The sequence below is a fragment of the Panthera pardus genome, unplaced genomic scaffold, assembly GCF_024362965.1.
Source record: "Panthera pardus isolate Hobbes unplaced genomic scaffold, ASM2436296v1 HiC_scaffold_10, whole genome shotgun sequence".
Classification (NCBI taxonomy): Eukaryota; Metazoa; Chordata; class Mammalia; order Carnivora; family Felidae; genus Panthera; species Panthera pardus.
Genome location: NW_026526655.1, coordinates 60,031,667 through 60,052,419, shown reverse-complemented (window position 1 = coordinate 60,052,419; position 20,753 = coordinate 60,031,667). Strand labels below are relative to the sequence as shown.

At 39.3% G+C, this 20,753-nt stretch overlaps 1 protein-coding gene across 10 annotated transcripts in view; it reads left to right on the top strand.

Moving 5' to 3' along the window:
* RAPGEF4 (Rap guanine nucleotide exchange factor 4) overlaps positions 1 to 20,753 on the top strand; it is a 290,079-nt gene that overhangs the window by 165,527 nt on the left and 103,799 nt on the right. For 9 of the 10 annotated variants that reach the window (XM_053907653.1, XM_053907652.1, XM_053907661.1 and 6 more), the window contains one exon: positions 1,785 to 1,804. The exons of the other annotated variant lie outside the window; for it this stretch is intronic. In XM_053907653.1, coding sequence (XP_053763628.1) covers positions 1,785 to 1,804 — 20 coding nt within the window. The remainder of the gene's footprint in view (positions 1 to 1,784; positions 1,805 to 20,753) is intronic. 10 annotated transcript variants of the gene reach the window in all.

Below are 20,753 nucleotides of genomic sequence, written 5' to 3'. Positions count from 1 at the left end.
GAGCTGTTAGCGCAGAGCCCGACATGGGCCTCAAACCCACGAACCGTGAGATCATGACCTGAGCTGAAGTCGGATGCTTAACCGACTGAGCCACCCAGGAGCCCCTTGAAACATTTTAATGATTGCCCACCGCTTGCCGCAGAAGGTCAAATTCCAAGATTCCTCATGTCTTAGCCCGACTTTCAAGTTCCTGCATGGCCCCAAATCATCTTTTCAGTATTATATCTCTACAGATACCCTAATTTCTAGTCACTCAGATAGTGTGATTTGTGCAACTGTGTATCTTATTGAAACTCCTAGAAGAAGTTTCTGTTATACCTCTGTATCTCCTCATACAATCAACTCCAGTCTTTTCAAAGGGTTGTTGAACACATGGATGGAATAATGAATGGATGGCTAGGATTCAAAGTTTCAAAGTGCTGAGATTAGGCCACCCTTACTCCTTCTGACAGACTTGGGAACTGATGGCAAACATGCCCCTTAATACTCTCTCTGTCCCCCTGCTCCTGCCTGGGCTTTGATGTCCTGGTACTATCTCAGTTTGGGGGCTCAAAGTTTAGTTAGGGAGCGTTTCCAGAATGTCTCTTCCACCCTTACCCATTCTGTGTACTTTACTGCTGCCTATTAAATTTTTTTAATTTTTAGAGAGAGAGAGAGTACACGTGCGAGCAGGGGAGAGGGACAGAGGGGGGAGAGAGAGGGAGAGAGAGAAAGAGGGAGAGAGGGAGGGAGAGAATCCTAAGCAGGCTCCATGGTCACTGTGAAGCCCAATATGGGGCTCGATCCCATGACTCTGGGATCATGACCTGAGCTGAAAGCAAGAGTCAGGTGCTCAACTGACTGAGCCACCCAGGCACTCCTGCTGCTGCCTATTAAAGTGGGCACTCAGTTCTTTTAAAGCCAATTGTGTAAACCCTGTGCACTCCTTTATTAAACATAGAATGTGCTGTTTACTCAGAATTTGGATGTACTGTATTTTTACATCGCAGACCACCTCAGACTGGCCCAGGGGTAAGCCACACATACAAACCACCTGTGGTTCCATCTCCCAATATAAAGCCACTTGGAAGCATTAAGCTCTGCTGGGGCTGTGGACCTTCCAGTCTGGCTACCCTTATCATATGAGCCAGTGTTAACAGCCCCAAAGGAAGTGCAAAGGACCAGGGCCTGCCTGTGGCTCATGAAATGCTTGTAAATGAATGAACAAATGTGTAAATGGATGGATGATTAACTTTTTCACTGAGAAAACTGGGATACCCCTGGAAACAGACACTGCCATGCTCAGACCTGACTTGGAGGCAGCAGGAATTTGCTTTGCCCCAAATGGAATTTGTGTTCTGTGGTTTTTATGTAGGACTTGAAGCTAGGTTGAAATCCTTGGAGCATTGTGAGATAGTTTGAAAAGTAAAAATACAGTATGTGCAACCTTGAGAGTTGACATGTCTGTCCCAGATTCCGAGTGTTCTGGTACCTAACACAGAGGAATTAGTTGTTTGTATAGTATAAATGAATCAGAGATGGATTTTTACCTGTGATTTTTACGAGATTTTGTTGTTTGGCACACAGCCCCGCTCCTGATTCATTGATTTATGTATGTTACAGATTTTGGTGGGTGCTGCTATTTTTCTAAGCAGCACAATGTAAGTTTTGATGGAAACACAAATTGGAACCACCAAAATTTTACTTGGTTTGATTCAGCAAAGAATTTCAGTTCCATTTTACAGATTCGTCTTACAATTCATGCTCTCTCTCTTTCTCTCTCTCTTTCTCTCTCTTTCTTCTAGGGATTCCTGACAAGGAGAACGTGAGTAGCACCCTCTCTGCCTAGCTTCTAAACACTATCATAAGGTAAAAAAATAATTATAGTAACCCTACCAACAAAGAGAACTCTTCCATCCACATTCAACAGAGTGATAAATATTTTTCTAATCTTACTCTGGCATCTTTGGTGAGTCACTTTGAAATATGGGGGAGGAGAAGGTCGATTGCTCTGACATGGTCATCACATGTCCTTGATATTAACTGGTCTGAAGAAAGGTTATTCTAGGGACAAACAGTACAATTGCTGAGTGTTTTTCCTTTTCCCACGATGTATCCATGGCAGTAGACCAAATCATTACTTGAACAACATACAGAAAATTAGTTGTTTTTCCTTAGTAGTAATACAAAATATGAAATTCAGTGTCAGTTTGATTTTTTTAATTGTATTCAAGTACACGAATTCCAATCCTTCTCTTCGGAAGCTGCAAATAAGTAAGTGCTCTAATTGTTTAAGATAGACAGGTAAGAGAATAAGTTTAGGACAATCTCTTCACCAAGAACCAGTACCAGGTGCACATTTCAAGGATGGTACTGGTGCAATGGCATTGGCTTTGCATGCAAATAATAATAGTATTAATTATATATTAAGTAGAATCTAAATTTATTCAGCAACATGGAAGGGTTAGTGATGGAAGTGTGTAGTGATTAACTTGAAGCCATGCTTGGTGGTTCTCTTAGATGTATCATTGTGTTCCTTGATTGCTCTACCCAAGTGGCAACATTACGGAATCATTACAGAACCTTTTCCTTTCCTTTCCCTGCTTTTGCTCCTGTGTCTGTGGACAAAGATATCATCTTAACTCAATTCAAATTATTTGTATCCCTTTTCCGAGATCTTACTCTAGCTTTCCTTAGGTCTTCTTTTCATAATGTTAGTTTCAAGGGCTGGTTGGGAATTGTGGCCCACTGTTGTACCACCACAGATTTGGGTTCCAGACCCAGGAACGTCACTTAAAATGTCACACCAAAATTTCACTTGGTGTGGTTCAGCAGAGAATTTCAATTCCTAACTGTGGGCCTTACACAAGCTACTTGACTTCTCTAAACATCTTTGCTTCATCTTTATTTATTTTTTTAAGTTTATTATTTATCTTGAGAGAGAGAGAGAGTGGGAGAGGGGCAGAAAGAGAGGGAGAGAGAACATCCCAAGGAGGCTCCATGCTGTCAGCACAGAGCCCAATGCAGGGCTCAAACTCACAAACCATGAGATCACAACCTAAGCCAAAATCAAGAGTTGGGCACTTACCTGACTGAGCCGACCAGGCACCCCTCTTCACCTCATCCTTAAATGTGGATGTTAGTTGTGACCACCTTAAATCCATTATGAATATTGAATGGGATAATCTGTGGAGAGCATAGAGACGAGTCCAATAGAGCTCAGTAAATGTTAAGACTATTACTGTCATTATTATTTTCTCGAGACTTGTATCATTTTCTCAAGATCTTTCTCCACTGAAAAATATCCTATTCTATATGAAGTAACTGTTCTTTTGCCTTTTATGGTTCTCCTTAAAATTCCTTCTGCAATGAGTCTTTCTGTTGATCTTTTGCTATTAAAATATATACATATATTCAAAAATATATATATAACATATATATTATATATAACATATGTATCTTTGTAGGTTGAGCAAAGCTCTAGATAATCAGGTTCATGGAAAGCCAAAGCACGAGCCTTTAGAGTCTAAACTAACAAACTCATCCTGCCACAATTTTGGATACGGATGTCCCAAAGCACTCCAAAACAAGTAATACACAGATCACTAGCCAAGTAAAGAAGATGAAAGAGTCTGGTGCTTCCTCATCAAGGAACCATCAGTGATGTGGAGGCCAGAGACAGAATGGCCAAGCCATAGGAGGTCTAAGATGTTCTAAGCTTCAAAAGGAAGCTCTGTCTCTCTTAGGCCCCTCGTGACCTTTAGGTTGGACCTCCCTGCAGTGGGACAACAGGCACAATGTTCTAAGCAGAGGCGTACCAGCTGTCATCATGTAGCTCACTTCGTGACAAAATAGGAATTTGAAGTTTATAGGAAGTCGGACACATTGAATTGTTACCAGTATATTGCCCTTGAAGATTTAGGGGCTAGGCTGTCTCCCCAATATCAGTTGTAGTGGATGTTTATTTGTATTTACGTGGGTAATTCATTCTATGTCAAATTCTCTAACAAACAGAAAAGCACCCTTTTTCTCCATCAGCAAATTGAGTGGATGTAATGTCACCATATGCTTTTAAGAAAGCTCTTCAATGCCATCAGTCAAAGTAAGGCAAATGAGATGAAAGACATTCATGAATAGAGTCAAAGCTCTAGAAAGATAAAAAGAAGCTTAAGAGCCTTAAAGTGGTGTTAATTGAAATTTTTCCTTTATAAGAGACAAGTTGTGTTATGATGATTTCTTTTATCCTTTACCTCTGTTAACTACACGTGGGGTGATCGTATATTCCCTTTATGTTTCTAAATAGCAATAACATGCCTGTGGACCGAAATAAAAGCACTTAGACTATTATTGTTTCGGTGTCCAGCAGCTTCTTTGTGGAGAGAATATAGTCTCCTTTTCAGTTCCTACTCTTGATTTCATTAATCATCATGTTTAACTTTAACCAAATACTTAGGCGTCAGTAAGTGGTGTTTTAGCTGCCTCTCAGCTCTATTTTATTTCCAGACACAGTCTCACCTTGCATAAAAAGAACTTTCTTTTCATCAATTGCACTTTCATAGAAACAAATGGGCTGGCAGTTAACTTGCTGGATTATTTTGTTTACTGCTTGCTGTAATTGATAGGGACATCATTTAACTTTAGATGACACAGGGTACTGGAACCTATAAAATAATTAATAAAATATTAGAAAAATGAGGGGCACCTGGGTGGCTCAGTTGATTAAGTGTCTGACTTCAGCTCAGGTCATGATCTCGTGGTTCATGCGTTCAGGCCCTGTGTCCTGCTCTGTGTTGACAGCTCAGAGCCTGGAGCCTGCTTTAGATTCTGTGTCTCCCTCTTTCTCTCTGCCCCCTCCTGCTCATGCTCTGTCTCTCTCTCTCAAAAATAAATAAACATTTAAAAAAGATTAAAAAGAAAAAGAAAAATGACCATTTGGCCAATAAAGTAGACTATTTTGATAGGGTTATGATTGTTTGGGGCTGTTGGTTTTATAAATAAATTCCCTTTGATCTGTTTAAGTTGTAATTTTTCCGTCTTCTGTATGTGCCCTGTTGAATGACCATGTTTAACACAGAAGCTAAAACTCACAACTACGAGAAAGCTTTATAGTTGAAAGTTACAGTTGCCCTTTGGAGGAATGTACTTGTCTAAAATTTTCTGCTACTTATGTAGATTTTGTTCCTTATTGTACTCCATCCTTTTGACAGGCGATTGCTATGGAGTTATGTAATTTTAGAAGTTTATCCTTTTCTTCCTCAAAGTAGAAGGAGCCAGAAAATAGACTCAGGAAGATATCACAAAGTAATCCCATTTCCTTATTTATAAACATCTAGTTTCCAAAAGGATCATCTGAGGTCCCATTTTTTTTTTAAGGCAGTTACAGTGTTGACAGTGTGATTAGTGAGGTTCCTACTAAATATGGAAGAGTACTTTCCCAATATAAAACACTAATCAGTTCAATAATTCAGTCAGTTATGGAAACAGCCCAAGTGCCCATCGACTGATGAATGCAAAAAGAAGATGTGGTGTTATATATATACACACTGGAATATTACTCAGCCATTAAATGGAATCTTGCCATTTGCAATATAGATGAATCTAAGAGTATAATGCTAAGCGAAATATGTCTGTCAGAAAAAGACAAATACCATACAATTTCACTCATATGTGTACTTTAAGAAACAAAACAAACAACAAAGGGGTAAAACGAGAGACAGAGAGACAGAAACCAAGATACAGACTCTTAACTATAGTGAGCAAATTGACAGTTAGCAGAGGGGAGGTGGGTAGGGGGATGGGTGAAATAGGTGATGGGGATTAAGGGGCGCACTTGCTGTGATGACCACGGGGGGTTGTATGGAAGTGTTGAATCACTATAGTGTACACCTGAAACTAATATTACACTGTATGCTAACTGGAATTTAAATAAAATATTAAAAAAAAACATGAATCAACTTAGAGCTCAATGGTTTCCTCAGCACTAGATGAACTGGATGCTACCAATTAGTAACGAGCAAGCTTGGGGGTCTTGTAAAACTATTTGGTAGGTCTTATTTTAAGAAGATGACTGAAATCAGGAGTTTGTCAAACTTTAAAAAATCATGGGTGGGTCATTTATATAAAGAATAATTTTTGGCATCTATTATAAAGACATAGGTTTTAAGTGGCAAATAGGGAAGATATAATTTACACAGCTTGAAAATTCTCATTAAGGTGACAACAATAAGAAGAAAATAGCTATTAGGGTCAAAAGGATAGGAATTTCAGGCATTTTTTGGGAATATAATAACATTTATTGATGCTCTTTTTTAAGGTTAAAGAAAACCAAAATATTTCCCACTTATTAAATAACAACATCTTATTTTACCATTATAGGTGGGCTATGATTCTGGGCCAGATGAAGAAAAGGGAAACTGTGTATCCTCATACAAACTTAAAATATAAAAAAAACAACAACAACTTAGATAACCCCCTAAAAACCCTGTAAAACCTTTCAACTCCAGCTTTAGAACACCTGCTGAATTCAAACCAACATTTTCTGTGAAACCATTTTTAAAGTCCTGCTTTAAAACGTGACTGATACACGTCCAGAGCTTATCAAGACATCTTGGCCAGAGTTCACAGGTTTACTGCCAGCAGCCAGTTCTCTCTGTTCTGGGGTGAGGATGGCTAGCTAGTGCTGTCACCGCCATGCAATGACACATCCTTTAACTGGCCAAAGGCGCGAGGCTCTGCAAAGGAGGGCACACCAACCACACGCAAGGGACAGAAAACCCTAAGCCTGCTCATTTTGATTTGAAAGGACAAACCACTTATCACTCAAGTGAAGATTAGATGTGACAGTGTTGCTGGCTCCATCCCTCCTGTTGAGCGTAAATATTCATTTCTGTAGCTGGCCTATTGGAACACATAGCTCAGGGAGCCAACACTTACTTTGCCCCGCCTCCTGCAAAAACACCAGTGACTTAATGTCCAAGGTGCCAAGGACAGCATCAGCTCTCGGTCTCTGAAGAAATGTTTGTGTTTGTGTTTGTGAGTTATGCATTTTATGGGGCAGAATGCCCTCGCTGAATCTCTTCCTGCTTTTGTCTCATCTGGTCCTCTGCCCTGTTATAAAAGCTGACGGTGCCTTCTCTGTCTCTAGCTCCTGCAGAGGTATATTGATTGAATTTTTAAGATGATGTATAATTGCCCTTTATCCAGATAGTGAACGGTAAATGTGGGTAACACTCTAAAAACCTGATCCCCCTCTTGCCAGTTAAGCTATGGGTTTGTGACCTCTGAATGTTCTCAGCAATGTTCACAAGACCGGCTTACCGTGAGTTTCCTGGACGAAAGGGCACTTATTGGGGTGCATTGGGGTGGTGGTTCATTCATATAGTTTAGAGTTATTTTTATAATATTATGAACTTGGTGGATATTTCGGTGCTCTCATTTTGGTTTCTCTATGGTGCTTAGATTTCTTTAATGGAATAGAACTTTTTAATGTTACTGCGATGCTTGTGGTTTCCTAGGGTTGCCACTGAGCTTTACCACATTTCACCCTGCTTGGAGTACATCCCCTCAGGCTTTTGTGTAATCAGAATTTGACTTGGGCAAGATATCACAGAGAACATCCAAGTGTTTAACTGTTTAAAATAGTGATAATACAAGAAACGAGATTCCCCAGTCTCTGAAGCCAACAGTGTCTTCCCTGCTCTCACGTTAAAAAATGGCATGGCCTTGAGGTGAGGCCCATATTGGCCGTGGTGCTGAGAATCAGTTCCATTAGCAGCAGGGGCAGGGAACACAATGTCATGTTGATAGTAATATACTATACTGCTGATTTCAAAGTCACGGGAGAGTATATTGCTGTCTCCAGAAATATTTTATCCTGTGCTACAGGCAATTATGTTCATCACCAGTAACTTTGGGCTGCTAGCACGTTATCTCAATTGATGGTGAGAATAAATTAGATGGTATCATTTTTGTTTGATGTATCTGAATTTTTATTGTTCTTGTTTTGAGAAATTGAAACCAAATTATTTGCTAAATATGTCTTATGTTTAGGAGAGAGAAGTCTGTAGTGTTCTCAGATTGGGTAAATTAATATAGTGATTACATGTCATTTAGGATTTGGATCCTTTTCTAATAACAATTCTGTGTCAAATAGATATTAAAATATTCTGTAGTCATTCTCTTTACCTTTAAGTAAAATTACGTGGAAGGTAGATGATTGATAGATGCACATATACACATACGTACATATATAAATACATACATATGTATGTATGCGTTAGCTATTTTCATTCTTTAAAATTTCCAGAAAATGAAATTGTAAAACTACCTTTTCTAATATGATGTCATTGTTCATAATTCTAGTTGCCAGTTTTTATAAATGTTTAAATTCTGTTCACTTCAACTTAGTTTTATTTTTTTATTTTCCCTCAAAGAATGACTCAGAAATACCCACAGAATGTGCCATCTGTTTTCTTGAAAATCTTTAACAAGCATGTAGTGATCAATCCCAAGCCCCATGTGGGGCTATGAAAATAAATAAAGCATGGTCCCCTCCTTCAGGGAGTTAGAGCCAGTGTGAACACATAAGTACATAAGTACAAGTCATGGGACCTGTGGTCGGGAGAGCGTGGCATGAGGACGTGAGCTTAGGAGCTCTTCAGGCTTGAGTTACGGTCACAACTCTGCCACATACTAACCGTGTGAAGGTGCACAGGTCAGTTACTTCTCTGTTTCCATCTACAGGGGAAATAATAGCAGTGTCTTACCCCAGGGGGCTTCCAGAAGGATTAATGAAATGATTTATTCCAAGTGGTTAGCCAGTGCTGGCGCCCGGTATGCACTTTCAGGAGACTCATGGGAGACACATTCTGTGCAGTTCTTGGGGAGAGGGGGAGGGGTTCAGAGCAGGCTTCACAGAAGAAGAAATGCCTGTGTCCACTCTTGATGGAAAGTAGATGTTACTCAGGTGGAAGGGAAAGAATATTCCAGGCCAAGAGCATTGCATAAATAAAGGAACAGAGATCCAGAATTTTCTCTTTCGAGGCTAATGTCATCAGATCTAAAATAAAAGCTTTCCATTATTTTAAACACTATACTTTGTAGTATCCCTTTCAAAGTCATCAAGACCTGGTTTCCAAGCTCCAGGTATTTCAGGGTCCCAAGCAAATATACTTTTATCCCTAAAACTTGGTCTATTTTAAAAGTGTGAATGGGATTCACTTTGAATTTCCCCCTAGTTGTACTTCCCAATAAAAATGACAGATCTAGATTGCTAATATCTTTGGAACCTATTGTTCACTCTAATCTCCAACTCCTTTTCTTCTGTAATTGCCCAGGCAGTGCTCCCTTATTTCTGTGGTTCTCCTTTGCTTCTCCCCAAGCCCCCACCCCTGCCCTCCACACACCCTTCTTTGGAATGAATCACTCTGCAATGTTGCCTATTGAATTTTGTCCTTTAACTTTTTAATTTGTCAAGGTCACTTTAAATTTTATTCCACTTCTCCTAAGGGCCAGCCACCCCCACCCAATTGGGTATCATTGTCAAATTTAGTAAGAATGCTTTTGAGCATTAATAAGCATGTTAAATCCAGCAGCATTCAGCAAAGGATCTAATCTTGTGGAATTTAATTTGTTTGTGCTAATTTATTTGCATATGTGATAAAATTATCCCATCCAGACATGAAAAAACTACTTAGGAAAACATACCATGGAAATACTGGGTAAAACAAGTGCGAAGTCACTAAATTCATGTCTGTGATGCTTTTCAGTCACTTGTAACATGAGGGAAAAGGAGGGTGATAATTTTCTATCCCAGAAGACATGAATATGACTGAATTAATACCTGTTCATTGTTATAGTCTGTGTCCCCAGAAATGCATCAGTTTCTGTCCTTGACGCTTAACAGGGGCGACACTAAACAAGTAAGTTACTCACTTCCCTGAGCTACAGTTTTTTCATCAACAAAATGGCGATCCCTTACCTATCACAGTAAAAGGATTATTGGGAGATCAAATAAGATAAGGCATGGGAAAATTCCAAAACTCTGTACCGCTCAAATTTAGAACTTATTAAACCTCCCTGGTGCTTAATTCTAAACAAGATCACACCCCTGTCTGTAGCCTCAGCCCCAGGCCATCTCTCCAACCTGGATAGGGGAATCACTGAGGTTGACCAGTGGGTTCGATTTAAGTGGAGATTGGTTCTGGGGAAGCCATATAGAGGTTCTCTTGAATCCTGTTAGGACTTGGTCCAGTTCTCTGTTCTAGGAAGACTGCAGGATGCCAAATGGAAAGTCGTTCATCTTAATGTCCAGTAATTTGGCTCAGCCAGGAAAATGAAAAATTCCCATGTCATACCAAGTGCTCACTCAGTGCTGTAATTTGATAGTCCAGTTCCAAACAAAGTGAGGAAACCACACCCAGAGTTGACTACAAAGATGGACCAGGATAGAATAAGAACCGGAACATGAAGATAAGCTGGAGAAGGGGCCTGGCTTGTTTGGGGGCACAGCAGAACATTATGGATGTTTTCACGGCAGTCTACCCTGGACCTTCTAGTTTTAGGGTATGTGAGATTTTTAAATATATGTTTAACCAATTCTCCTAAAAGTGTCAAAGCATTGCAATGTACAACCGCCTACTAAAAGAATTTGTAACATAAATGCAAAAATAGCTATGTCATTCAACAAGAAATTCTTTTAAGTGACTGAAACAGGTAATAGTGGGCCTTCCCGCCCCACTCCTTCCTTTATGGTTTCTATTTTCTTTTCTCTCTTTGATGTGTGGTTTATTCAGAAAAACACTTGGGCTCCCTCTGGTGGCCATCCCCGTGTTTCTGCATGTCTAATCTTAAAGCTGAAGTTTCAGTTACATGGCACGAAATGCTTGCATGAAAGTGGAAGTGGAAATATTAATAGTAAATGTTATTTTCTTTTGTAAAATACCTACTACTTGGAAACTTTCAAATTAATCAGAATATCCATCTCATTCATTCCTCTATTTATGTCTTCTAATCTAATATGTTGATATTTGACTTTCCTGAAAGAAGGGGTATCTGGTTTGCAAGTCCATAGAAAGATACTGAGTTCCAATCTTGTAAATCAAACAGATTTTCCCAAGAAGTGATTCTATGAATCAGCAAATTTTTATAGAATGTTTACTGTGTATTATACCAGAGTTAGGCATTACGAGAAACAATTTGCTAGTCACCATTTTTAAAAACTGTAAACACACTCTTCTTTAATGATTAGCAATATTATGTTATTTCTTTTCCTCCTTTAAATCATGTTCCTGCTCTATTTCCCCCACAGAATTTTATTGTAATGTATTTTTTCCAGAACAAATCACCTTTTAATGGTGTCAATGCGTTAGTTAACATACAGAGTCAACAGCAAAAACAAAGGCTCAAACATAACAGTGTCTTAAAATAGAAGATAATTTTTCTTCATGTTAACTGTTCAAATGTAACCTGTCCAGGGTTAAATGGCACCTCCATGTTGTGATGCATTTTTGATTGAAAGTTTCTTCTTGATTACCCTTTTATACTTTCATGTATCAAAAAGAAGTATGTAAATTTTAAATCTTTCTTATGACTATAGCTGTCTGTGAAAATTTTTCTTCTGGCCTGAGTTATGACAGTAGTAGTACACAACTGTCAAAGTAAAATAAATATTTTATAGATTTTTATAAACAATTAGTAAATATTAAAGTAAATTATTATTGGAAATGCTTCATTGAATGCCTTGGATGCTTTCTAAAAATGAATTTGTTATATATCTGCAATGGGTTTAACATCACTTCTGTTCTTCTTCTTAGATATTATATGGGTAAGTGCTGGGAAATCTCATTCACACAAACCAGCAGATGAGAAGGAAATAGTTTTAAATAGCAAGGTCACTGAATTCTTTGACTCCTAGGCAGCTAGTGTGGTACCTCCTGGAGAGAGAGTGACGATGGTGTGCTTGCAGGAGAGGTGTGGGAAGTGTTGCATTCTGGATGGATTTGAAAATAAGAGTGATGGATTAAATGTGAGGTGAGAGAGTAGAAGAGGAGTTAAAGACGACTTCAGGGTTTGGGCCCTGACCACATGGAAGTATGCAGTTGCCAACAACTATAAAAGGGAAAGCTGAGGACTAGGGGAGTTTGGAGACCTGGTTTGAAGGTCACTGTACTAGAAAGCATCCAGAAATATAATTAGGCTTTTGTACTCTCCCTCTGTCCAGCCAATAGTTAATGATAATAAACATCAGAGAGTGAAAATGAGATTAAATGTTGGGTATTTATACTAAGTAGCATATGCCTGGGGCATGAATAAAATTAGAATGTGTCTGAAAAAAATAAAAATAATGAGACAAAAATCAGCAAGGATTTTATTAAGTTCATCCCCCCCCCCACATTACATTTTGTAGATTTTAAGATAATTTATGTTTGTAAGTAAACTCTGTATACAACTGCAGATATCACCTTTCAAATTAATAAAAGGTTGATTTATGGAATATATCAAGTACAAATAGTAAATGAATCAAGCTAACAAAGCGTTGCTCAATAGACATCCTCAGGGACCTAATTTAATGAATAGGTAGAGGGATGGTTTTTGTAACTGAGCCCACAAATTATTTCTATATGAATCAGTGATTTTAAATGGCTATGGCCTGCTTGAAACAATTTGCTTTCTTAATTAGCTTATAATCATTCTCTTTTATAGTTTCTTATACTACTAAATGGGCTAACCCCCTTTTTTAAAATAAATTAATTTTTCCAGCCTAGCCACAAACTTCCAATTAATAAAGTTTGAAGGAAAGAAATAATTCCACAATAGGATGAAAAGTGATCACATTTTATGTAATCCTTTTAAAATCAACTAACATTTATTAAGTGCCTACTATGTGCCATGCAGGCACATGCTCTGGCTCTAGAGATGTCAAGTCCAATAAAACTAATTCTTGACTTCAAAGAGCAAACAGCCTAACAGCCTAAACAGCTTAGGAGGGAAGTAGGTAAACAGATAATTATATCAGAATGCTACTGACAGAGATTGGAGTTAAGTGCTAACGTCATCTGTGCATTGTAAGAGCCATGTCACTTGAACGCAAAGGATTTCCAAGAAAATGTTTTATTATTCACCCCCTGACATTCTCCCTCTTCATAAGAATGCAGTTACTAAGTTACTGTATAACTCCAGACTACATAAATTACAGGTGACAGAAATCCATATCAGGCCTCCTCAAAAGCAAACAAGAGGGGAAGTTGAAGACTCACATCCCCAGTCCACAGGAAGAGCAGGTGTGGAGCTGGCCCTCTGCTAACAGAAGCCAAAGCCTCTACTTCTTCCTACTTCTCTGCAAGCCTGTAAACATGGCCACCACCAGTCCCTGGTTCTTCCCCAGCAACTACAGTTAGAAAACCTTGGGGAAAGACACTGACTGAGATCCAGTGTGCATAGGGTGGCCCCTTCATTCCAACTCTAAGCCAGTGTGGGTGAGATACCACTGTGGGCTCAGGTCTGAAGATGGGGAGAAAGTCTGTGCCCTAATGAAGGGGGAACAGGAAATAGTACCTGTTCACTCCTTCTCCTCAGGGAGGCACATTTAGCTGACTGCTAAAAAAATCAGTCCCCTTCCTTTGGTGTACTCAGATAACATCATAATGCAATCAATATCTCATTTAGGGTTAGTCTTCATCTCTTGTTTATGAAGAAATAGGACAGAAGACTTATGAGAATAATGTTGACATCACATTTTGCAATAGCTTTGATTGCAATACGCATTGTGCTTTAGAAATTCCATGCATTCCATTCAGTAGGAATCATAATCTCTTTTTCACTGTCTTAACATGTATGATGTGGAAATTAACAAGATTTGATCTTGTTAAATCTTTTGAGCTACTTAGATGTGGGTTCTGAACCAGTAGATGACATAAGCAATCCTATTTGTCCTAGAATATTATAGGAATTCTTCTTTTTTACCTATTTGATTTTAAGTCTTTAAACCCAATGAGCTAAATTTACATTCAGATGAATCATTGAAGCTTATATTGTGTGCCCAAAAGGAAATGTTTATGCGAAGAGTCTCAAATGAAGTCTAGTGAGACAGTGAATTTTTTAAATAATGGTTATCTCTTACGGATCATAAATGTAATAATGCTTATGGTGAATATTTGGAAACATAAAAGTATTTTTAAAAATCTCTCATAGATGCCACCATCCAGAGTTCTGTGTGTTTCTGTTTTTAACATATAGAAACAAATACACATATAGAAACAAAATTTAGTTCATACTGCATGTATAGTTTAATATTCCACTTTTTTCAATCAAGTTTTTTAAAATACTTTTTTATTATTTAATATTATCTCAGCCATATCTTGTCAAGGCTAGGTTTTTCACACAGTCCCCTTCCTGTTTCTGGGATTATTTTTGGTCACCTCGCTGTTGTTCTTCCTTCATTTTTGATGTTCTAAGATACCCTGTGGTATTATTTCCCTTCTGTCTGAAGAACTTCCTTTAGAAATTCTTGTAGAACAAGTCTGCTGGATATGAATTCTACTGAATTTTCCTTCATCTGAAAATGTCTCTATTTTACCTTAATTCCTAAAGGATATTTTCACTGGACAGAGAATTATGGGTTGGAAGTTTTTCATGTTTCAGCGTTGTTTTTATGAACCAATTTGCTACATTATCATTAGCTGAAGACCATTGTTTACAGATCTCCTTTGTTTTTATGTGGTATCCTTTTTCTGTTCCACTATCCCATCCACAGATATTGATACTTTACATTTAGTGATCACGTCTCCTTAGGCTCTTTTTTGGCTACTACAGTTTCGCAGACTTTCCTTGCTTTGATGACTTTGACAGACTTGAGGATAGTGATCAGGCATTTTAGAGAATGTTCCTCATTTGTGATTTGTCTGATATTTTTTTTCAAGATTAGACTCAGATTATGGGTTTTGGGGGAAAGACCACAAAGTTAGAGTCCACTTTCATCACATCATATTAAGAATACATACTATCAATATGATTTACCATTGACTATGATTACCTAGCTAAGGTAGTATTTTGAAACTTTCTCAACTGTAAAGTCACTCTTCCCTCACCCCTCTTTCCATACTGAACTCTTTGGAAGGTGGTCACTATGCATAGCTCACACTGGAGTATAAGGAGTCAACATTGACATTATGTCAACAATTCAAGCATGCTATGCCAGCCTCTGCTCTCAGCACTGGGGAATAAAACAGAGATGACCTTACCTCTGGTAAAAAGAAAAAAAAAAAATCAGAAAGTAAAGAAGTTATTACAACTAAAAGGAAGTACAAGATGCCCTAAAGAAGCACGGTCTGATAAAAAATATAATGCTGGTCACGCGTGTAATTTAAAATGTTTTAGCAGCCACATTTTCAAAAGTAAAAACAGGTGAAATTAGTTTTAATGATATATTTTGTTTAGCCCAAGGTACTTGAAAGATTCCCTTTTCAACATGTAACCAATGTAAAACATTATTACCAAAATATTTTACACTCCTTTTCTTGTATCTACTCTTCAAACTTAAGCAAGTACTGCACACTCACACCTGAATCCAGACTGGTCACATTTCAAGGGCTCAGTGGTCACAGGGAGGAGCAGCTAGAAGCTCTGGAAGCAGCTAATAGAGGGCCTGGCACATCTTCCTGAGATTGAAGGTGAGGAAGTCAGGAAAAGGGAAGAGAATGCAGGTTAAAGGCAGAGGGAACAGATTGCACAAAACCTCCAGAATGGAAGAGTTTGGTGTTTTTGAGGGACTGGAAAACATTCTGAGCCATTGGAGCAAGGGGGAGAATGGTGGAAATGAGGCTGGAGAGGTAGGCAAGGGGTGAAATTAGGAAGAGGCTTTTAGACAGCGTTGGGAAGTCTGGATTTGTTTCAAGAAGAAAGGGGAACCGTTGAAGGGTTTTAAATAGAAAAGGACGTGATCAAGATTGGCTCTTTTTAAAAATCGCCGTTACATGGGGCGCCTGGGTGGTGCAGTCGGTTAAGCGTCCGACTTCAGCCAGGTCACGATCTCGCGCTCTGTGAGTTCGAGCCCCGCGTCAGGCTCTGGGCTGATGGTTCGGAGCCTGGAGCCTGTTTCCGATTCTGTGTCTCCCTCTCTCTCTGCCCCTCCCCCGTTCATGCTATGTCTCTCTCTGTCCCAAAAATAAATAAAAAACGTTGAAAAAAAAATTAAAAAATCGCCGTTACTTCACAAGGAAGGTGGCCAAGGGCATTTTCTGCAGCAGGCAGTATAGGGTAGTGGCTAACCAGAGGGTTCATGTGCCAGAGTTGCCACCTGCCAGCCATATGACCCTGAGTCTCAGTTTCATTATCTGTGAAATGGGAATGATAAGAGTACCTTCTTTAAGGATCGTTGTGAGTATTCAGTAAGATAATTCACATGACTGACTTATTTCACCCATAATACTCTCTAGCTCCATCCATGTGTTGCAATAAGCAAGATTTCCTAAGTCAGTCAGAGAAAGACAAATGCCATATGATTTCACTCATATGTGGGATTTAACAAACTAAACAAATGAGCAAAGGGGGAAAAAGAGAGAGAGAGACCAAGAAACAGACTCTTAACTATAGAGAAAAAACTGAGGGGTACCAGGGGGGACGTGGATAGGGGGATTGGTAAAAACTTAAAAAACTTACTATTATAGGGGCGCCTGGGTGGCTCAGTCGGTTAGGCGGCCGACTTCGGCTCAGGTCATGATCTTGCGGTCCGCGAGTTCAAGCCCCACGTTGGGCTCTGTGCTGACAGCTCAGAGCCTGGAGCCTGTTTCAGATTCTGTGTCTCCCTCTCTCTGACCCTCCCCCATTCGTGCTTGTCTCTCTCTGTCTCAAAAATAAATAAACGTTAAAAAAAAAAGAAAAGAGAAAAAACCTTACTATTATATATTATATGACCTCCCCACCACCACCAAAAAGATAATTCATGTGAAACACTTAGCACATAGCACTCAATAAATATTTGTTCTTATTCTCCCCTTAGATTGGAATAGTCTCTTACAGGATGAATCCACAAACCTTCCTTCTTCCTCTTCTTTTCTGTATTCCTATTCTGGAAGGCCCTAAGCAGTTGAGATGAGAAAAGAATGGAACCCTATCCCACAACCCCAAATCAGATAAGAAAACCACTTTCATGATCTTCCCTTCACCCCGGTTTATGATTACATTTATATCCTGAGACCAGTTTTCATATGAATTATATAGTCTCAGAGTTTGCTCTGTGTCTTTCTAAAGATTCCCATGGGCTCCTTATTTTTTTTTTTTAATTTTAATGTTTATTTATTTATTCTTGAGAGAGAGAGAGAGAGAATGAGATCAGGGGAGGAGTGGAAAGAGAAGGAGACAGAATCCCAAGCAGGCTCCACAATGTTGGCACAGAGCCAAATATAGGGCTTGAACCCACGACCTATGAGATCATGACCTGATCTGAAACCGAGCTGGACACTTAACCGACTGAGCCACCCAGGTACCCCTCATGGGCTTCTTCTTTAAAAATATTCTAAGATCACTGAGGTTTAAACTCCTAATGATAGAAGTAGTTTTCAAACTGGCTATCTAAGTAAGAAAAAGCAATGATATTACCAACTAATAACTAACAGATAAATAATTTATGGCGTTTTCAGGCATACTGAACCACCCAGGGCATTTTACTTACAAAGTTTTGAAATAAGATAATTTAGTACAAAATTAAATCACATGGAGATTGTTTCCCTCACTTCTAGCTAAGACATGTGAACAGCTGAGGCTGTCCCCTCTCTCCGTCCCTCCCTCCTTCCTTCCCTCCTTCCCTCCCTCCTTTCTTCCTTCCCTCCCTCCTTCCTTCCCTCCTTCCCTCCCTCCCTCCCTCTTTTCTTCCTTCCCTCCCTCCTTCCATCCCTCCTTCCCTCCCTCCCTCCCTCCTTTCTTCCTTCCCTCCCTCCTTCCCTCCCTCCTTCCTTCCTTCCCTCCTTACCTCCCTCCCTCCTTTCTTCCTTCCCTCCCTCCCTCCTTCCCTCCTTCCTTCCTTCCTTCCTTCCCTCCTTCTCTCCCTCCTTCCCTTCCTTCCTTCCTTCCTTCCTTCCTTCCCTCCTTCCCTTTCTTCCTTCCTTCCTTCCCTCCCTCCTTCCTGCCTTCCTTCCTTCCCTCCTTCCTTCCATCCCTCCCTCCCTCCCTCCTTCCTTTCTTCCTTCCCTCCCTCCTTCCTTCCCTCCTTCCCTCCTCCCTCCTTTCTTCCTTCCCTCCCTCCTTCCCTCCCTCCTCCCTCCCTCCTTCCTTTTTTCCTTCCCTCCCTCCTTTCTTCCTTCCCTCCCTCCCTGCTTCCTTCCTTCCTTCCTTCCTTCCTTCCTTCCTTCCTTCCTTCCTCCCTTCCTCCCTTCCAGTAATGGAGTCCTCTCTTACTGTCTTGGGTGGGTGCCCAGAGCATGTCTGTGTTCCCCTTACAGCCAGTCATGACTACCTTCCCACATTAGACGGTTCTGTTTCATAGCTGCAAAATAACCCTTCCAGAATCTGGAGCCTCATGTACTGGCGGCAGATGGGAATGAGACACTTGGTGTTTTCTCTAGAAACAGCCTGTAAATCAGCAAATCTTTTAATCATTAACCCCAGTCTGGCTGAAAGCTTTAATCAAGGGGCTTCAATAGCTTTGCTATAAATGCACCGGAACATTTCACCTTCCAAGAGACCCTGTGAAAATAAGTCCACAGAGGGAGCTGTAATCCTCATCTTACTTAAAAAGAAAAAAAAAATCATGTCCACAGTTTAAGTTTCTAGTCAATAAAAGAACAATAACATTTGATTCCTTCTCATTGTACTCGCAGATGTTTCAAGTATTTCTAAAGCCTTTCAAATTACTTTGAATAAAAAGCTGCCGACCCTGAGGTAGAAATGCCAGGTTTCTAAAGTATGATTAAGGCTCCATAAGCTTATTATTTCTCCAGTAATAGTAAGGCTTTAAAATTTGGGTTTCTTCTTCTTCTATATACTCCAGAAAATTAGAAAAATACAGAAAGGGAGAGGAAGAAAACTATGAGTGTAATCAAATTTTATTTCATAGATCACGTTTCATATATCACTCGACTTATTTCTTTGGCCTTTTAAGGTACACAGTTTGCGTATCTCATTGACACCATCATCTGCACTAGTGCAACTTGATGATTAAAAGAGACAAAGAAAGAAGACTGTGTTTAGGGGCCCTGGTGTAGAAGCCAGCTGTGAAATGAACTGGTATCTTAAGGTAACATATATGCTTTCCTGCCTTGTTTTCATACTTTGTATGATACGCTCTCTCGGACTTTGATATTTTTTGTTTCGATGAGCTTTGTAAAGGCTCAAAAGGTTTCTTGAAAACATTAACAGGTTTTTGCTATTCCAGGAATTTTATATAACGTAAATCAAATGCTACTATCAGGTTCCGGAGCCCGTACAGGTTATCGAAATCATTTGTGTGTTCCTGTCCTGTATGGATACTAAAATTGTGCTTATTATTATAGCTTTAACCTACTGGGTGGCCTGAGACAGAAAACGAAGTCTTTTAAAATTTCCAATCAATATAGACAAATACACCTACATGCAGAAGATTGTATAAAAGTCCATTTAGTGGATGGTTTTCAATTCATGGACAAAGAAGTCTGTTTTTTCATGGTAATTATTTTACCTTTCCCAATTGGGAGTTACTATGCTATTAAAATAATGGCTTCGGGCATTTTGCAAAGCATGCATTTGAAAGCTAGGAAAACGTATTTGTGTTTTCCTGTTGGAAAGTTTTATCTTAATTAATTTGTTCCACATTAATATTTATTAGTTTTAATACAGAAACCAATGGCTATATTCACTTCTCTAGGACAATCTGCTTTCTAGAACTTCCTTGATCTAAAGGAAATACAAGGTCAACTTGAAATTAATGTTTCTCTCTTCCAACCTGAAACACCTTACTTTAGATTTGAACTGAGGAGAAATGTTACTCCCAGGAAGGAAGAAGCAAAAAGAAAATAGTCCATAAATTGATTGCTAACAGCCAATAAACTTAATCTTTCCATATCCAACCCTGAAGAGCAAAACTGGAACTTGAGAAATGAAAAGAGGAAAAATTCTTTCCATTCTTTTCATACCACTGCCAGGGGAAAGCTCCAGAGATTTCTCCATGTATTAAATAAATATTTAATGAATAATCTCTATGAACAAAGCACCACAGGGATTCCAAGATAACAAGGACACATTTTTTTTGTTATTTACTTATTTATTAACATTTTTTTAGAGAGAGAGGACATGCAGGCACACAAGTGCTAAGGGGAGGGACAGAGAGAGACAGAATCCCAAGCAGCCTCTGTGTCCAGCACAGAGCCCGAGCCCAGCGCAGGGCTCGATCTCAAGACCCTGAGACCATGACCTGAGCTGAAATCAAGAGTTAGAGGCTTAACCAACTGAGCCATGCAGGCACACCACAATTTTTTAGTTTAAGGAGCTCGTGCTGTACTTGGAGAAATAGGTATGTGCATAACCGTGGCACGAGCCATGAGATATTTGTAGTCATGGAGACTGAAGAAATGCAGAAGGGCCCAAAGGTCAACTCGGACACAATTGATGTCTATAGAAAATATATTCCATAGATTCCCTAAAAATCAAGAAATTTAGGAATACTTACACCTGATCCCTAATCTCCCCAGATGGCCATTTAAACTGTTTCATCTAACAGCATTGATTATGAAACTTCAAAGCACAGAGAATGAGAAAAATCACCTGTAGTGGGCTGATATTTTTTAAGTGGTTTCTGTGCCGTGCCC